The sequence below is a fragment of the Haemaphysalis longicornis genome, unplaced genomic scaffold (genome assembly GCF_048455015.1).
Source record: "Haemaphysalis longicornis isolate Haplotype H1 unplaced genomic scaffold, Haemaphysalis longicornis Haplotype H1 scaffold_6, whole genome shotgun sequence".
NCBI classification, from domain to species: domain Eukaryota; kingdom Metazoa; phylum Arthropoda; class Arachnida; order Ixodida; family Ixodidae; genus Haemaphysalis; species Haemaphysalis longicornis.
In genome coordinates, this window is record NW_027526407.1 from 84031676 (window position 1) to 84050231 (window position 18556).

The 18556-nt window shown below is 46.0% G+C and overlaps 1 protein-coding gene across 1 annotated transcript in view; it reads left to right on the top strand.

The window, feature by feature from the left end:
* The window catches only part of LOC144143595 (cGMP-inhibited 3',5'-cyclic phosphodiesterase 3A-like), a 359773-nt gene that overhangs the window by 325867 nt on the left and 15350 nt on the right, over window positions 1-18556 (top strand). Inside the window, exons 12-14 of the mRNA XM_077675414.1 lie at window positions 3156-3336; window positions 15167-15241; window positions 16359-16406. Coding sequence (XP_077531540.1) covers window positions 3156-3336; window positions 15167-15241; window positions 16359-16406 — 304 coding nt within the window. The remainder of the gene's footprint in view (window positions 1-3155; window positions 3337-15166; window positions 15242-16358; window positions 16407-18556) is intronic.

Below are 18556 nucleotides of genomic sequence, written 5' to 3' on the forward strand. Positions count from 1 at the left end.
TATCTGCTCCTCTCGTTGCAAATGTCGCCGAAAGACGATAGTCGACTGGCGCCCCTGCCAAGTAAAGGCCTCCCTTCTCTTTCCCGCTTACCTCTCATGCTGTTCTTCTCCCGTGTCGTTCCTCCCAAGATAACACACTAGAGGTTTGCTCGAGTCAATTATCGCGTTCTTCGGCTCCAAGTGGGGTGTCTCGATGTAAGCGCTGCCGTACGGCGGAGACGCGCGTGAATTCAGGCTCCCTACTGCAACGTTTATAGAACCACGTTGCCCTACTCCACGAGCGTTCCAAGCGGAACGTGGATCCCATCTAGTGGAACCTTTCGTTGCTATTGCCGTTTGATTTCTTAAATGACACAAGGAGGAAGCGCTGGCAACAGCAGGTGACGGTTTTCTGCCGTTGATGTAGCATTCCATTTGCTATCGCGAAAACCAAGCATCTATGATTTTTTTTTAACAGAGGAACACTGCAAATATCACTTGTGTATTGAGTTTGTACCTTATTACATTACATTACAGCGTACAGCGAAGTTTACATTAAAACTGGCGTCAGTATGATGCTATTTTGAATGAACCAAACTTGTGTTTTGCCTTCCTGGCTCCTTGAAAAAAGCAACGCCTATGTTGTGCCCCTCTCCCCTCCGTGACGTCCGAGCCAAGCGCCGCGCGCTACGCGGCACCCGTGCCGTCGTGCACTATTTATAGCCCGCCAGCCCAGCGAGGTAAGGCCGACGTGGTACAGCGAATTTAGAGGGGGATAGGTGAGTGTAAAACAGCCAAGGCCAAGCGAAACGAACTATAGTACAAGGCGAAAATGAAAAAAAAATGGCGTGGACGTACTATCTTGGTCACAGTTAGGGTGAACACGGGAGCGCGTGTTTATGATGATGACTATGATTGCTATTGGTTTCCCCTTTGAAGCGGGGTTATGACATGTCATCTTACCAAAAGGACTAATATACCCATGTTTTACACTCTTAGTTTAATACTAGCGCTGCTTAGGGCATGCACAAAAAGCTTATTAGGCACAAAATACGTTTTTTTTTCCTGTTACAGGTGGTAACTGTCCTAGGCAATATTCCCCTCTCTGCTTTTCGTCCACCAGCATTCTAATCTTCTTTTTGTCGGCTCGACAGCCTCGAAGTTAATTTCCTCTGTGATACCCTTAAATCCTAGGGCTTCTGGAAGCCCAATATTCCCTTCGTGTAGATTTGGATGGATACCCTCACATTCTAACACTATGTGTCGCATAGTTTCTGTTTCTTTCCGCAGACCACGCATACCCCATCATTTTGTGAATACTTTCCCACAAAACTCTTAATTCGCAGGCAACCTGCTCTAGCCTCAAAAAGCAAAGCACTGACCTGGGAATTATCGTAGAAATTTTCCTTTCTGATGTTCATTTTCTCAGCCCTGTACATCTCTAACGACCCTTTAGCTTTCATTTTTTCCCTCCATTTATTCGTTTCAATCTGCCTTGCCTCTTTTTTGGTTACCTTGGCTGTTTTGGATTCTCCACTGTTCTTTCCGTATTTCATCGTTAGCCTTCTAGTCTTTCTTAACCACTGTGTGTCCACGCTTTTCAAGCGTAGGTACCTAAATACCTTAGCTGTCCACCTTCGTTGATCCATTGCCCTCAACCTCATCTCAAAGCATATTTTACTGTGTGCTTCTCTAACTTCAAACGACGCCCAGCGCATATCTCCCTGAACTGCTTCGTTGGTTGTTTTTCCATGCGCGCACTTCGTACGCATGTGCAGTTCGTTTTCAACGAGGCTATGGGATGCGCGTGTGAAGTTACCCGGAACGCCGACAGGCGGCTCCCGCGCACGGAATGACACGCCCTCCCGTGTTCACCATAACTGTGATCAAGATAGTACATGGTGGAGGCACCCTTTGAATGGTCGCGTCCCGTCGCTATTAGGTCAAAGGGCTCAACACATAGCTGTTCTCGTTACCCAAAGAGACAGCAACGCTGAATACATAAGATGATTCAAACTTCGCGAGTAAACCGTGTGGCGGCGAAAATTATAGCGTGGTCTTGCTGCAGCGGCTTGCTGCGGCGGCCAGCGAGTGACGCAAAATGGCGGTGCCAACGTATACGTGTCTCCACCGTTGTTGCGGACGCGCGTAAATCGAGGTACTCTAGCAAAGGAAGTAGTGGAGGGACAACACGGCTTTGGAAGACACTTAGAGGCAGAGAGCGGAGATGTAGCGAGAGAGAGCGTCTTGAAAGGAAGAAACTTGGATCGAGCGGGCGGGGAAAGCGGCCGTTTGGTCATCTCGATGGGGTTTCGTCGTATGTGTTTTAGCGTTAGGCGGCGGCTCGACTGGAGCTTCAAATTCACGGTCCGCCCCTGCCACCCGAACTTCGACTTCTCGCGGTTGGCGCGTAGGCGTACTGCTGCATCGTGAGGCCGTCGCAGGGTAACTCCCGCTCACAAGTACCCGTCTGCTTGCTTGCGTCTGTTCAGCAAGTAGTCTGGCCCGCCAGCGGACCTTTGCACATAAAGCAACGTCAAACGAAGGTTAAGAATAAATAAGGACAAAAAAGGTGGCGAAGCGGTGTAAAATATGGGGAAAACGCCAGTTTACCCGCGCCAGGGTCCGTCGTATGAAGCGGACCGCGTGCACCCGAGCGTCAAGTCATCGGATTTGATTGATTGATTGTAGGGTTTAACGCGCCGACGCAACGCAGGCGATGAGGCGCGCCGTAGTGGAGGGCTCCGGATTAATTTTGACCACCTGGGGGTCTTTAACGTGCGCCGAAATCTCGTACACACGGGCGTTTTTGCTTTTCGCCTCCAGTTTTAATGCACTGTTTCTATGGGGAGTTTGCCCGGACGGCTGGGATCCGTCGTAAGAAGCGGGTAGTCGTAAGTCCGGCAGATGTATCACCGGGGTTCCACTAATTAAACTGTCACAGCAACATGCCAGTATGTTTTTTTAACTCGTCAGACATTGAAGGATTTGAAACAATTTTTGCGAAGTATATATATTGTGCAATGAATTTATTGCAAAATGCATTCCAAAGTAAATTATCCGTGAAATCCGTATATAGGCCTAAGTTCAAGTCAAGTTAGGCCCCTGTCTTCATCACGTGACGCTCGTGCTTTGCCTAAGTGTAACGCACCGGTTCCGTCTCTTTTCGTTGTCAGGGCGACGAGGAGGCGACGCTTGGGATGCAGGTGTCGCCATTCATGGACCGCCGCAATCCACAACTGGCCAAGCTGCAAGAGTCCTTCATAAACCACCTAGTGGCGCCGCTGTGCAACGCGTACGGAGAAGCCGGTCTGCTGCCCGGTGTCTGGGTCGAAGCGTCTGACAGCGAGGATGAAGGCAAGACCCTTAGCGCAAGCAACAGCTTTCAGCATGTCGTGCCATGTTTTCTTAAGGGCAAAACCCCTTCTGGGCTTGGGCTGTCGGCGTATCATGTCCTCTTCATCGTTTCATGTAGTCACGGTACTAAACGGTCAAAGGTCACAATCAACGCCTCGCGCTAGAACTTATAAAAGAACACACTTTAACACTAGTATTCCAACACCTCGCGCTAGAAGGTTTCATCTCCGTTTCCAAAAACGCGTGCTAAAAGAACCCACCCTGACACACGTTTTCCAATGCCTCGCGCTAGAACGCTTCGTGCTGCATAGACACGAGACTTTTACAGCAAAGCTGTATACCTATACCCCCCCAACGGTTTCATCTCCTTGGACAAAAACGCCAACGTTCCAAGAATTCACTTATACGCTGCATGTTTCGCCCCTCCCCAAGTTTGACGTTAGGGAAGATGGCCCGGTTTTTTTATACGTTTATTCATTTACCCTCCAGGTCCTTCGTTACATAGGGGTGGCAGGGAAAAAATAAATTATAGCATAAAAACAAACAGCCATAAAAATTCATAAAAATACAAATGCAAACACATTCAATTCCAAAATCATAATTGCACAATAAGGTTACAACAAAAGGGGGAAATCGTTACGCAATTGCAACAAGCGTTTGTACAGGTTTGAAAAGTACACAAGCATTGAAAAAAAATTGTATACAATATATATATATATATATATATATATATATATATATATATATATATATACATATGAAGGTTGCAGTCGTCATTGCCAGTGCTATTCGGCTTTTTTTTCGAAATATATAATAGGGCCGAATGACGTGTGCTTGTCACGTTTCTTTGATTCATTGATAAATAAGCGAAAATATAAGTCGAGAAAAAATCCGCCGTTTTCCGGGAGCGGGACTCGAACCCACATCTCCGCATAACCGGTGCGGTGCGTTCACCATTACGCTATCCCCACAGCGGCTTCTCTCTCGACTTTAAAGCGGGGGTTTATATTTACAAGAGCTCTGAGGCCGGTCAACTAGCGCCGCCCCTCGACTACCGCGGGAGACGTAGAACGTCTTCTTTCCCAGCGGCCGCCACGTAGAACGTGGTCGGAGGTCGGGGTTAGCAATTGGCATATCCGAACTGCTGGAGCCAGTGCCTCGTAATGCATGTAGCAGAACAGAGAGATACGGGACGAGGGACTCGGTAAAAATCAATGAATCAAAGAAACGTGACAAGCACACGTCATTCGGCCCTATTATATATTTCGCAGTATCTTTACCGAGTCCCTCGTCCCGTATCTCTGTTCTGCTACATGCATTACGAGGCACTGGCTCCAGCAGTTCGGATATGCCAATTGCTAACCCCGACCTCCGACCACGTTCTACGTGGCGGCCGCTGGGAAAGAAGACGTTCTACGTCTCCCGCGGTAGTCGAGGGGCGGCGCTAGTTGACCGGCCTCAGAGCTCTTGTAAATATAAACCCCCGCTTTAAAGTCGAGAGAGAAGCCGCTGTGGGGATAGCGTAATGGTGAACGCACCGCACCGGTTATGCGGAGATGTGGGTTCGAGTCCCGCTCCCGGAAAACGGCGGATTTTTTCTCGACTTATATTTTCGCTTATTTATCAATGAATCAAAGAAACGTGACAAGCACACGTCATTCGGCCCTATTATATATTTCGCAGTATCTTTACCGAGTCCCTCGTCCCGTATCTCTCTATATATATATATATATATATAACACAGAAATAAGGGTTGGCAGTCGAGAAAACCTCGGAAAGCAAAGGGGAGGATGTGGTAGATCATTGAAACAGATTAAGAATTTGGAAAGAAAGAAAGAAAGTGAAGAAAAAATGCCCGCCAGGTGGGATCCGAACCCACGACCTCCAGAATACCGGTCTGGTGCGATAACCACTACGCTACCGGCGGGGCGATTTTCCCATTCACTTTCTGGGGTATTTATGTTAGGTATGTTTGTTTCCTATGCTTGGGGGTGGTAGCCAGCGCCATTCGGACTACTCGGGGTGAAGGGGACCTTCTTTTTAACCCCCGGGTCGTGACTCGAGTGTCTACGACATGTCCAGAGTGGTCGACCAGCTTTGAACCCTCTTAAGCTCCCTTTGGCAACAAGACTGCCAGAACAGAGGCCCTCGCTATGCATGTAGCGAATCAGAATAGGAAATGAGGGGCTCGTTGAAAATAACACAGAAATAAGGGTTGGCAGTCGAGAAAACCTCGGAAAGCAAAGGGGAGGATGTGGTAGATCATTGAAACAGATTAAGAATTTGGAAAGAAAGAAAGAAAGTGAAGAAAAAATGCCCGCCAGGTGGGATCCGAACCCACGACCTCCAGAATACCGGTCTGGTGCGATAACCACTACGCTACCGGCGGGGCGATTTTCCCATTCACTTTCTGGGGTATTTATGTTAGGTATGTTTGTTTCCTATGCTTGGGGGTGGTAGCCAGCGCCATTCGGACTACTCGGGGTGAAGGGGACCTTCTTTTTAACCCCCGGGTCGTGACTCGAGTGTCTACGACATGTCCAGAGTGGTCGACCAGCTTTGAACCCTCTTAAGCTCCCTTTGGCAACAAGACTGCCAGAACAGAGGCCCTCGCTATGCATGTAGCGAATCAGAATAGGAAATGAGGGGCTCGTTGAAAATAACACAGAAATAAGGGTTGGCAGTCGAGAAAACCTCGGAAAGCAAAGGGGAGGATGTGGTAGATCATTGAAACAGATTAAGAATTTGGAAAGAAAGAAAGAAAGTGAAGAAAAAATGCCCGCCAGGTGGGATCCGAACCCACGACCTCCAGAATACCGGTCTGGTGCGATAACCACTACGCTACCGGCGGGGCGATTTTCCCATTCACTTTCTGGGGTATTTATGTTAGGTATGTTTGTTTCCTATGCTTGGGGGTGGTAGCCAGCGCCATTCGGACTACTCGGGGTGAAGGGGACCTTCTTTTTAACCCCCGGGTCGTGACTCGAGTGTCTACGACATGTCCAGAGTGGTCGACCAGCTTTGAACCCTCTTAAGCTCCCTTTGGCAACAAGACTGCCAGAACAGAGGCCCTCGCTATGCATGTAGCGAATCAGAATAGGAAATGAGGGGCTCGTTGAAAATAACACAGAAATAAGGGTTGGCAGTCGAGAAAACCTCGGAAAGCAAAGGGGAGGATGTGGTAGATCATTGAAACAGATTAAGAATTTGGAAAGAAAGAAAGAAAGTGAAGAAAAAATGCCCGCCAGGTGGGATCCGAACCCACGACCTCCAGAATACCGGTCTGGTGCGATAACCACTACGCTACCGGCGGGGCGATTTTCCCATTCACTTTCTGGGGTATTTATGTTAGGTATGTTTGTTTCCTATGCTTGGGGGTGGTAGCCAGCGCCATTCGGACTACTCGGGGTGAAGGGGACCTTCTTTTTAACCCCCGGGTCGTGACTCGAGTGTCTACGACATGTCCAGAGTGGTCGACCAGCTTTGAACCCTCTTAAGCTCCCTTTGGCAACAAGACTGCCAGAACAGAGGCCCTCGCTATGCATGTAGCGAATCAGAATAGGAAATGAGGGGCTCGTTGAAAATAACACAGAAATAAGGGTTGGCAGTCGAGAAAACCTCGGAAAGCAAAGGGGAGGATGTGGTAGATCATTGAAACAGATTAAGAATTTGGAAAGAAAGAAAGAAAGTGAAGAAAAAATGCCCGCCAGGTGGGATCCGAACCCACGACCTCCAGAATACCGGTCTGGTGCGATAACCACTACGCTACCGGCGGGGCGATTTTCCCATTCACTTTCTGGGGTATTTATGTTAGGTATGTTTGTTTCCTATGCTTGGGGGTGGTAGCCAGCGCCATTCGGACTACTCGGGGTGAAGGGGACCTTCTTTTTAACCCCCGGGTCGTGACTCGAGTGTCTACGACATGTCCAGAGTGGTCGACCAGCTTTGAACCCTCTTAAGCTAAAAAGAGCTTAAGGTTAAAAAGAAGGTCCCCTTCACCCCGAGTAGTCCGAATGGCGCTGGCTACCACCCCCAAGCATAGGAAACAAACATACCTAACATAAATACCCCAGAAAGTGAATGGGAAAATCGCCCCGCCGGTAGCGTAGTGGTTATCGCACCAGACCGGTATTCTGGAGGTCGTGGGTTCGGATCCCACCTGGCGGGCATTTTTTCTTCACTTTCTTTCTTTCTTTCCAAATTCTTAATCTGTTTCAATGATCTACCACATCCTCCCCTTTGCTTTCCGAGGTTTTCTCGACTGCCAACCCTTATTTCTGTGTTATTTTCAACGAGCCCCTCATTTCCTATTCTGATTCGCTACATGCATAGCGAGGGCCTCTGTTCTGGCAGTCTTGTTGCCAAAGGGAGCTTAAGAGGGTTCAAAGCTGGTCGACCACTCTGGACATGTCGTAGACACTCGAGTCACGACCCGGGGGTTAAAAAGAAGGTCCCCTTCACCCCGAGTAGTCCGAATGGCGCTGGCTACCACCCCCAAGCATAGGAAACAAACATACCTAACATAAATACCCCAGAAAGTGAATGGGAAAATCGCCCCGCCGGTAGCGTAGTGGTTATCGCACCAGACCGGTATTCTGGAGGTCGTGGGTTCGGATCCCACCTGGCGGGCATTTTTTCTTCACTTTCTTTCTTTCTTTCCAAATTCTTAATCTGTTTCAATGATCTACCACATCCTCCCCTTTGCTTTCCGAGGTTTTCTCGACTGCCAACCCTTATTTCTGTGTTATTTTCAACGAGCCCCTCATTTCCTATTCTGATTCGCTACATGCATAGCGAGGGCCTCTGTTCTGGCAGTCTTGTTGCCAAAGGGAGCTTAAGAGGGTTCAAAGCTGGTCGACCACTCTGGACATGTCGTAGACACTCGAGTCACGACCCGGGGGTTAAAAAGAAGGTCCCCTTCACCCCGAGTAGTCCGAATGGCGCTGGCTACCACCCCCAAGCATAGGAAACAAACATACCTAACATAAATACCCCAGAAAGTGAATGGGAAAATCGCCCCGCCGGTAGCGTAGTGGTTATCGCACCAGACCGGTATTCTGGAGGTCGTGGGTTCGGATCCCACCTGGCGGGCATTTTTTCTTCACTTTCTTTCTTTCTTTCCAAATTCTTAATCTGTTTCAATGATCTACCACATCCTCCCCTTTGCTTTCCGAGGTTTTCTCGACTGCCAACCCTTATTTCTGTGTTATTTTCAACGAGCCCCTCATTTCCTATTCTGATTCGCTACATGCATAGCGAGGGCCTCTGTTCTGGCAGTCTTGTTGCCAAAGGGAGCTTAAGAGGGTTCAAAGCTGGTCGACCACTCTGGACATGTCGTAGACACTCGAGTCACGACCCGGGGGTTAAAAAGAAGGTCCCCTTCACCCCGAGTAGTCCGAATGGCGCTGGCTACCACCCCCAAGCATAGGAAACAAACATACCTAACATAAATACCCCAGAAAGTGAATGGGAAAATCGCCCCGCCGGTAGCGTAGTGGTTATCGCACCAGACCGGTATTCTGGAGGTCGTGGGTTCGGATCCCACCTGGCGGGCATTTTTTCTTCACTTTCTTTCTTTCTTTCCAAATTCTTAATCTGTTTCAATGATCTACCACATCCTCCCCTTTGCTTTCCGAGGTTTTCTCGACTGCCAACCCTTATTTCTGTGTTATTTTCAACGAGCCCCTCATTTCCTATTCTGATTCGCTACATGCATAGCGAGGGCCTCTGTTCTGGCAGTCTTGTTGCCAAAGGGAGCTTAAGAGGGTTCAAAGCTGGTCGACCACTCTGGACATGTCGTAGACACTCGAGTCACGACCCGGGGGTTAAAAAGAAGGTCCCCTTCACCCCGAGTAGTCCGAATGGCGCTGGCTACCACCCCCAAGCATAGGAAACAAACATACCTAACATAAATACCCCAGAAAGTGAATGGGAAAATCGCCCCGCCGGTAGCGTAGTGGTTATCGCACCAGACCGGTATTCTGGAGGTCGTGGGTTCGGATCCCACCTGGCGGGCATTTTTTCTTCACTTTCTTTCTTTCTTTCCAAATTCTTAATCTGTTTCAATGATCTACCACATCCTCCCCTTTGCTTTCCGAGGTTTTCTCGACTGCCAACCCTTATTTCTGTGTTATTTTCAACGAGCCCCTCATTTCCTATTCTGATTCGCTATATATATATATATATATATATATATATATATATATATATATATATATATATATATATATATATATACAGTAATACCTCGTTAACTCGAAGTCGTAAAAACCAGGGAAAATTTCGAGATAAACGGATTTTCGAGATAAGAAAAGTTGCGCTAATCGCCGGGAAAAACGAGCGCTCTTCAGAAAAATCACTGCTACTTACCGGCTCTTCAGCGGCAGTTTCTAATCTTTCTTCTCGTGCAAGTTTAAAAGAGAAAAAAATAACATACAAGAGACTTTAACCGGCTGGGTTTTGCCGCACTGCCATTTTATTTACCAGAGAAAAACTGCCTAATGCTCGTCTGCTTTACGGTCGTACTCGGACCTAGAAAGGCGTCCTCCAGCTGCTTGACGCATCGCATCAGTCGATCTTCCCCGCCGCTGCACTCGACCTTATTTCTAAGGTCGAGTGCAGAGGGCCTCCCTGCTCAGCGCATGTGTCGCATGACGTGCCACAGGGTTGCTTGACAAAGTTGATATGTCGCTGGGCTGAGACTTCAGGCACTTCGCGTTCGCGGAAAGCATCGACGTATGGCAGGCGCGGCTAAATAAGAAAAAAAATTGACGGACTTCAGGCGTGGCAGCATCGCGCGAATCTTGTGAAGTGGTCCGGCGGCGGAATTTTCGTTCCACTCCCAGTCAAGATTTCGAGTTATCTGCAATACGACCCAAAAATACTTCGAGATAAAGGGAAAAATATACATGGGACGTATAGGAAAATGTTCTGTGCCGCGGAAAATTTCGACTTGGCCGATTTTTCGAGATATGCGAGTTCGAGTTAACGAGGTATTACTGTATAAATATATATATATATATATATATATATATATATATATTGAGGAATCATTCTAACTTTTCCATGAAGGAATCATGCTTAATGAAGAGGACGATGTTACCTGGGAGCTGATTACAGTGACGATTATTCCAGCCGCAGTAGTTTTGCGGCACATTAGAAACGATGTTCGCGACAAGCACGTTGGGCTGCAAACGATAAATAACTAAAAATGGGATGCAATTATGTATTCAACGGCAGCTTACGACAGTCACGTACTATTCAGGGACGATGGATACATGCACGGGAGGAGCCTCGTGCTGTCGATTAGGCACTGAAGATAAACCAGTAGCTATGAAAAGTTGCTGCTGTTTTCTTTGGCGGGTACCTGCTGCTGTGTAACCAACGTACGTAACTTGTTTACACAAATACTGCTGTGTAGTTCGCGCAAACTGTTTCACGCAGTGCTACGGTATATTTGAACCGAAGGGTGTGACTGGTTACCACGGGCTATACACATAACGGACTGAACAAAGTCACGTTTCTCGGGCCTTCAACGGGAAATTGCAAGGTTCCCTGGAAGAAATCAGCTTAAAATTTACCATGACCCGTATGTTTGTATTTTGTGCTAATATTATAAGGCGTGTGAGTGTAGCGAAAGGGAACGGAAGCAGTAGTAAAGGTCAACAATATTTGGGTGGCCACTGCCATCGGAACACGCTTTTTCAAACTTAATCACCCTAATGAAAATTCAAAGAATACCGCAGTAAATGCCTATATTGCGGCGGATCTTAGACATAGTAGAGTACGTGAAAACAGACAACTCGTAAAAGTAAGTCAGTAGTTTTTGTTGCGAGATTCTCTAGCCGCAGAAATGTATGTATTTAATGAACTCTAGAAGGAAAGGAAGGTCCACCAGCAGGCGTAAATTGTCTCGCCTAGGGGCGGACACCGGAACGCCTGCTGGTGAAGGGTAGGTGGAATAGGGAGGAAAGAGTAGTTTTCGGACTTCAGAGTTGGCCCTACATACTGCTTCACCGCAAGCACAGTCATGCTGGGGGAAGCAAACTAGTTTAGGGTAAACACGTGAAGAATTGACGATTACACTGTGCAAACCCAATTCCAATTGTGATCGATAAAGAAACGTCAGTAAAAGCGTAATGATGTGTGCTTTGCACAAATAAGGTGGGATGATATCGACGTCGTTGTTCTTGTGTGTACATAAGCGCCAGCGCAAGGGAGAAGTAGAGACAAGAATTCCTCTCCATCAACCTGTTTACAGAGTGTTGTGATGGATAGGAAAAGGAAACGAGAAAAGGAGGAAGACGAGTGTATAGGGACTTGAAAAGTGAGTTACTAGGATTAGAAAGAAGGAGCATAAGCAAGGGAAGCGGGGAAGAAAAGCGGAAGGGTATGAGCGAAGTAGAGGCAGGATAGGAATAGGATAATAGGTGGGAGGGGAGCAGTTGAGAGAGTAGAAGAGATGTTAGAGTTGAGAGGCGAGAGAAATAAACGTCTACAAAACGGATTAATTTTACCCACGCACTGAGCCAGTGTCTCTACTTCAACGGCATCGTGTGTTTAGAACGGTCTCCAAGTTCATACATAACCAGCAAAGCGGTTTCTGCATAACGCTTCATATTTGTTCTAGCTGATGAGAGGTAGCCCAACGAAACATAATCGTTAACGCAAATTCACAAATTTTATTCTATCAGAGAGATTAAAGGTTAAGTCCAAAAAACGTTAACCAACAGGAAGCCTGAACCTGTGAGCAAAATAATGATATGCATGGGGTAAAGCACATTTTGCCTTTTACACAATATCTTCTTTATCCTGAGAACTACAAATTTGCACAAATAAATGACGTCCACAGAAAAATGCACGAGAACCTCCTTTTAGGTTGGCTCTTTAAAGAAATTCAGGACAAATCTGTAAACGCAACTCCATACACACTTGGCTCACAGACTACATCGAAAATTCCAACATCACAATAGTTCCACCAATTGCATATGAAGGGCACGACATTAACTCCGCACGTCATCGTCACCTGGCTAGAATGGTTTCATCAAAATACCCTACTTAAACCCTATCGGCTCCAGTGAGGTAGATATCCAATTTTCCTTCACACCTACTGAAAGAGCAAAGGACCAGTTAATAACAGCACTCATTGAATTCATGGATAGAGGCTGTAAATAAAAGAAAATCCTTAATGCTGGATGCAAGATTTCTTAATAAAAAATTTAGGGCTATATCCAACACTTCTCATGTCAGATATTTGTTAAAAGAACCTGTTGTAAAGCCGGATACAAGCCAACATGGATAGAAATGACCTCCTTCCAAATACAATGCTGGGATTCCGACCACTTTTATATACGCTGAACATGTATAACGCTTCGAATCCTAAGAACGCCATTTCACAAACGAAGGTATAGAGCCATCCTAGTGTAGACCTCATGGAAGCTTGGGAACATCAAACATCCCTTGATACTGGAGTCCCTATCGCATCTTAATCTAGGACCTCAGACCCACTGATACGTCAAGGCTCTTCTACGGAACAGACAAAATGCAAATCGACCCACTCCATTCAGGTACCCCTGGGCTGAAATGAGGCACTCTGCAGGGAGCAATCTCCTGCCTTTACCTGATGACCAGAGCCTCAGGAAAAAAAAACCTACCCTAAGCCATCACTGACGGTATCACCATATGGGTCACACCAGACAACAAAGAGGACGTGGAAGACACACTCCAGACGGCACTAACATGATAGCATAACCTGTAGCAGCGTGAACTTTTAACTACGCAACATGAGCGAAGCCTCTCCTGCTCTTCTTGAAAGTATGAACGACTAATCACGAAAACATGCACATGAGGAAGTGCCCATTTTGACAACATCCCTGTCCGCTGTCCAGTCTCTTACGGTGTTCGGGATGCGAAGTCAGAACAGCAATAAGAATATCTACTGCCTGCACAAGTTGCCCTCAATGTAAACACACAAACCGACCATTTTGCAAGATATCACACAAATACTGGATGTGCAGGAAAAATATAAACGTATATTTATCCAAGATTTTTCAATAAGGAGGATAGCCTATGCGATCGCCCACCTCTACCGATATTTGTCAGGCACACGATAGAGGGACTAATTTGCTAAGCGTGAACGACGGCCCCTGCTGGTAAGCTCCAATAGCTGGGGGTATAAAACCTGATAGTTGAGCTGCGGGCGGCCGACTGAATTACGGAAATAGAGAAACTCTGCTACCGGAACCAAACAAACCATACTCAAAGACTTTCAATATAGCATCCATCAAACAGACGTGAAAAGGCAAATTCTGTAAAGCATACATATGCCAATAAATCAAGTGCCTCCTGAAAATATCCACGCCGAGCATAACATAAATAGAGCACAGTAATTGCATACACACTGTCCACAGTAGAAAAGGCTGTCTAGGACAGTGTTGGTGACCACCACAATTAAAATTATTTCACAGTCGAAATAAGCAGCCATAATGATTCCCCCCTGATGGCACCTTCCATCAACGCTGTCAGCTATAAGGAAGCGCAAAATGCAGCCGTTGCGTTCGTGGCATAACCCGAAACGTTTATTTTACCATAATGTTTACTACCGCAGTCGTCACAAGGTTTAGCACAAATTTCAAGCATGTAAGTAAGTACATATATATAACACTTATATATGTTTTGTTTGATGAATTTTTTTTTTCGCAACACCTGCAGATGTATTTAGTAGTGGCGGTATACTAGGTTCTCTCACCTACGGGGCAGAAACTTGGAGGCCCACTAAGATGGTTCAACTTAAATTGAGAACGACTCAGCTGGCAATGGAGCGGAAGATTATAGGTGTAACATTAAGGGACAAGAAGAGAGCGGAGTGGGTTAGGGAACAAACGCGTGTTAAGGACATATTAGTAGAAATTAAGAAGAAATGGACGTGGGCAGGGAATGTAATGCGAAGGCAAGGTAACCGTTGGTCATTAAGGGTTACAGAGTGGATCCCTAGAGAACGCAAGCGTTGCAGGGGGCGGCAGAAAGGTAGATGGGCAGATGAGATCAAGAAGTTTGTGGGGATAAATTGGTCTCGGTTAGCACAGGACCGGGATAATTGAGGATTAATGGGAGAGGCCTTTGCCCTGCAGTGGGCGTAGATAGGCTGGTGATGATGGTGATGACTAGGTTCTCTGGCAGCCGGAATTATTGGAACTGCACATATTTCTGTACTATTCGCGTCACCAATTTTGCTTTCTGTCCGCCGCACGCACAAGATTTATTTTATGGAAATAAAGCATACTGCTCGCTCTCAATGGCATCGCAAGAGAACAGCGGCCCATGCAGCTGCATGAATAGTTTTTTCTAGCAAAATGTAAGTACAAAGCATAGGGTCCCAGTGGTTTTTATGTAGTAGGGCAAGAGGTCTTATATGTGAAACTATTGCGTTACGCCAAACTTCCCAAGACAACTTTGTTTCAGTTATAAATAAGTTTGTCACTATACGTGAGAGGTGCAGCAGGATAGTGATACTAAGGGACCCTCCAACGGGCGCGCCACTGTGGCGAAACCTTGGTACGATGGGGGGGCCTGTTAAAATATTTCTGTAATTTTCGGATTTTTCTTTATTCTTGTGCTTTGTTCAAACCTGAATCTAGCTTTCATGCGCGTTGTTGGTCGTATTCCTTTTGTAGTAGCGTACACTTGTTCCATGGTTGTGTTTCGGGCATTCTTGTTGCTTTCCATAGCTTCTTGCTTTATGTTCACCGTCCGAAAGGATGCCGCAAATTAGCTCATTGTTATTGCTGATTACTCGATAACATGACAGTTGATAGATAATTTCATCTCTTAGGTGGAACCGACAAAACTGATTCTCAAACCGGAAGAGACACGGAAGAGGAAGCGGAAGCCGAACCATCTGCAAGCGGTAAGCTGATTGGTTGTTATAATGAGCTGCTAGGCTGTTGATAACGAAGCTCTTGTCTACTGCGTCTCTATGTTGGGCCCTGCAGGGATTTTATCGAGTCGGACAGAAAAATAACTTCGTTCTTTCGGTCACACAAATACGCTACGACTTAGAGTTTTCTTAATGAGTGCGTCAATATTGTTGCAAATGCGTTCTAACTTGTTACACTGAAGTGTAATGCCCTTAATAATAATGCAGGCTACTGGAAGAATCATTTATGTATTTATTTAAACAAAGTTAACCACGGTACAACAACTATGTGGTGTAATACTTATCTCTGAACACATACTCCCACGCCACTTTATGTGTGCAAGCATGTCGCTGAAGTCAATACATCGCGTGAAGAATGCCAGTCTGCAAAACGGGAATGTTAGATCACAAAAAAGGCAGAGGCTTAGTAAATGCTGCCCTAAGAAGCTCCGTCAGTAATAAATTACCGACAAGCCATCCCTTTCTACGTTGATGTCATCACTACCTCACCCTGCTATTTTCCTCTCTGTGTGCTTCCTTAGCACTCGCCATTTCACGGATAATTTTGTTTTCTAATGTCTGCTAGATATTGCATAGAGATTTCCCGTTCCTTCATTTTATTGCCTTGTACGAGTTTTATAGTTCTACCTAGTCTATGCCGACAGCCAAAAACGGTAAAACTGGCACGATCGAGCCTGTTTTGATAGGGCTGTGGCTTACGCTGTAAGCAAACAAGTAGCTGCTTGTGCTTTACATGCTGCGTCATGCCAGACGGCATGCGCACATCTGCGTGCATAGTTTCAGCCTTTCGGGCCACATGAATGTGTCTTTGTGTTTGTCTGCTCTTTTGTGATGTCTTCTGACTATTTTTGCGCTAGCCTTTGTTTCCATTTATGTGTCTGTATGTTTGCTACTGTCGTCAAAAAATACCAGCATGCGTTTCCCTTTTTGTCTTGTAGAAGCTAGCAGTGTCATTGTGTGCGTTTGCGGGCGCCATTTGTATGGCCAGCAGCGCCACTCGGGACTTCTGTTCAATATCTGAGCCTGACTACAGCGTCAGCTGTCCAGTCCCGTTAGTCACTAACACTGTTGGCTTTCCTTACTATAGATGGTGGAGGTATGCGATTCTACAGTTTGAAGGCAATAGCATGGTGTGGTACGTAACGGCTTGCTTTTTTGTGACATTCAGAGCGCGAAACGCCTTCTTCTATCTTTCATTAAACCAATAGACTCCCAAGTAGCGCACATCACCTCCTTCCTTCTGGTCATGCACATGCCAATCAATCTTCGTCATGCACATTACTACTGTATTGTCCAAGTTGTGTTTGGTTCCAGTTTCGTTTCTCTTCCCTCTGAGTTATCACCTGCACATGAAGCCGTCTTTGCATTCGGCCACTTGCCTGTGTTGACTGACGTTATTAATACTCTGTATGCGCCTCTTACATACAAGGTTTGTTCATCCAAAGTTCCAACCCTTCTGCATAAAGTACTTGCACCGTCAGCAACAAGAATGCCGTTCCCTTTTCTGCATTGGTCTTTCCTGTGCTGCCTCCTTGCACGAACATTTTGTAGTGCAAATAGGAGTGTGCCTTGCTTAAATATGGCCAGTTTCTTGAAATGCAATAAAAATTAGTACTGGAATTCTCAGCACATGCGTGCTAAAACATGCATCACCAATTATAAAGGTCAAAACTACCTGTCGAATGGCCTTTATTAGAACAAAGAGCCTTCAGTGAAGTTAATCTCCCCGTTAATGATGTGTTTCAGAAGGCTGGCCTCTCTGAACAAATGGTATCTTTATAAACAATGCCGCAATTCTTCTGCCTAATTACCCGGAATCAACTTTTTTTTATAATTGTTTTGCTGAACTATCGATAGTGTTGCAGAAAATGAGGAACAATTAGTAAAATTTCTCCAAGTTGTGCATAAAGCAGCCCGGAATCTTTGTCATCAATTTATTTGAACAGAACGTTTGGGCTATTTGTTATTGGCACACGATCACGTTCTCTACGCTTTTCTCTGTTCAGCTCCTTGCCTTTTGTCTTGCCGGTACTCGTTCTACCGAATGTCTCGACACGCAGGCAAAAATAATCTCGGGCTTGTCCAACATTCTCACAAGCCTCAACTCTATGTCACTGTGACCACGCGAGTCTGACATTTAATTCTTAGCACCCGGACCATGCCGCAGAATCTACACATAAGGTGTACTGTATGCAACGTTGGTATTTCAACGTGTTTTATTTTTCTGGAGCGCAGGAGCACATGAGACACAAAAGGCGAGAATTTATTATACCACGAAAACTGCCTAAGAGCCCAAACGATACATTAAATGGTTCTGCTTCATGGATCAAAGCTTGGTGCGCATTGAGACAATTTAGATGACGAGAAACTTGCAATCACAGCTGCGGCAAAATAAAGCAATACATGTGTGTTGGGGTTGTAATCCGTGCACTGCCCTTTGGGATGGCTTCTTCCAATTTAAATTCGTACAGAAGCAACCGGTCTTGGGAAATGCCTCATGCAACGGATTATCTCTTTCCTTTCAACAAGCCATGTCGTTACAGTACGTTGTTGTTATTTTTGAAAGTAAGTGATATGCCATTCCCCGCATTGGGCAACTATATTTGCACCGGCTCTTTTCTAGGTGGTATAATGTTTCTAGACCTCTGTGTTATGTCATAATTGTACTCTTCGCTGTGCAAAAGGTGTGTGGAAAAGTACCATAATCAGGATGTTAGTCTGGTCTGTCTGCAGAAAGCTCCTTTTTTGTTCCGTAAAGCGGAGGGGCTTGTCATTAGAAGATCCCCGGAATATATCGCGTCATTGCGGACTATTACGCGTGGTTGTACGACCTTCACGTTATGAATTGTGCGATTAGTTACGGGAAACCTAGGTTTACAAACTCTCATTTAAAGAGTCGTGCTAATCATAAGAGTGGTACTGGACATTTGAATACAGGATTGGAACGGGAATAGAAAGAATCGATGCAATAACCCACCGTAATGAAACATCCCGGGGATTTTCTCTGCGTTGTTATGTCTTACGTCTGCTTCCCTTTTACTGTCTTCCTATATCTGCCTAGAAATATGTCCTAAAATCACTCGAATAAGGCCATTACTTTATTTGTAGCTGCCTCTTCCCAGCCTTAGCCCAGATCATTTTCCTAAACAGCGCAGCACGTCAATGTTATGCTTCCTTGCAACTTGAATTTTTCTGCCTGCGATGCTTGGGGTACTATGGAAGGGGGCACGCATCAGACGACTGTTTCCGGACGTCCTCGGTGTTTAGAAAAACGTATAGACTTGA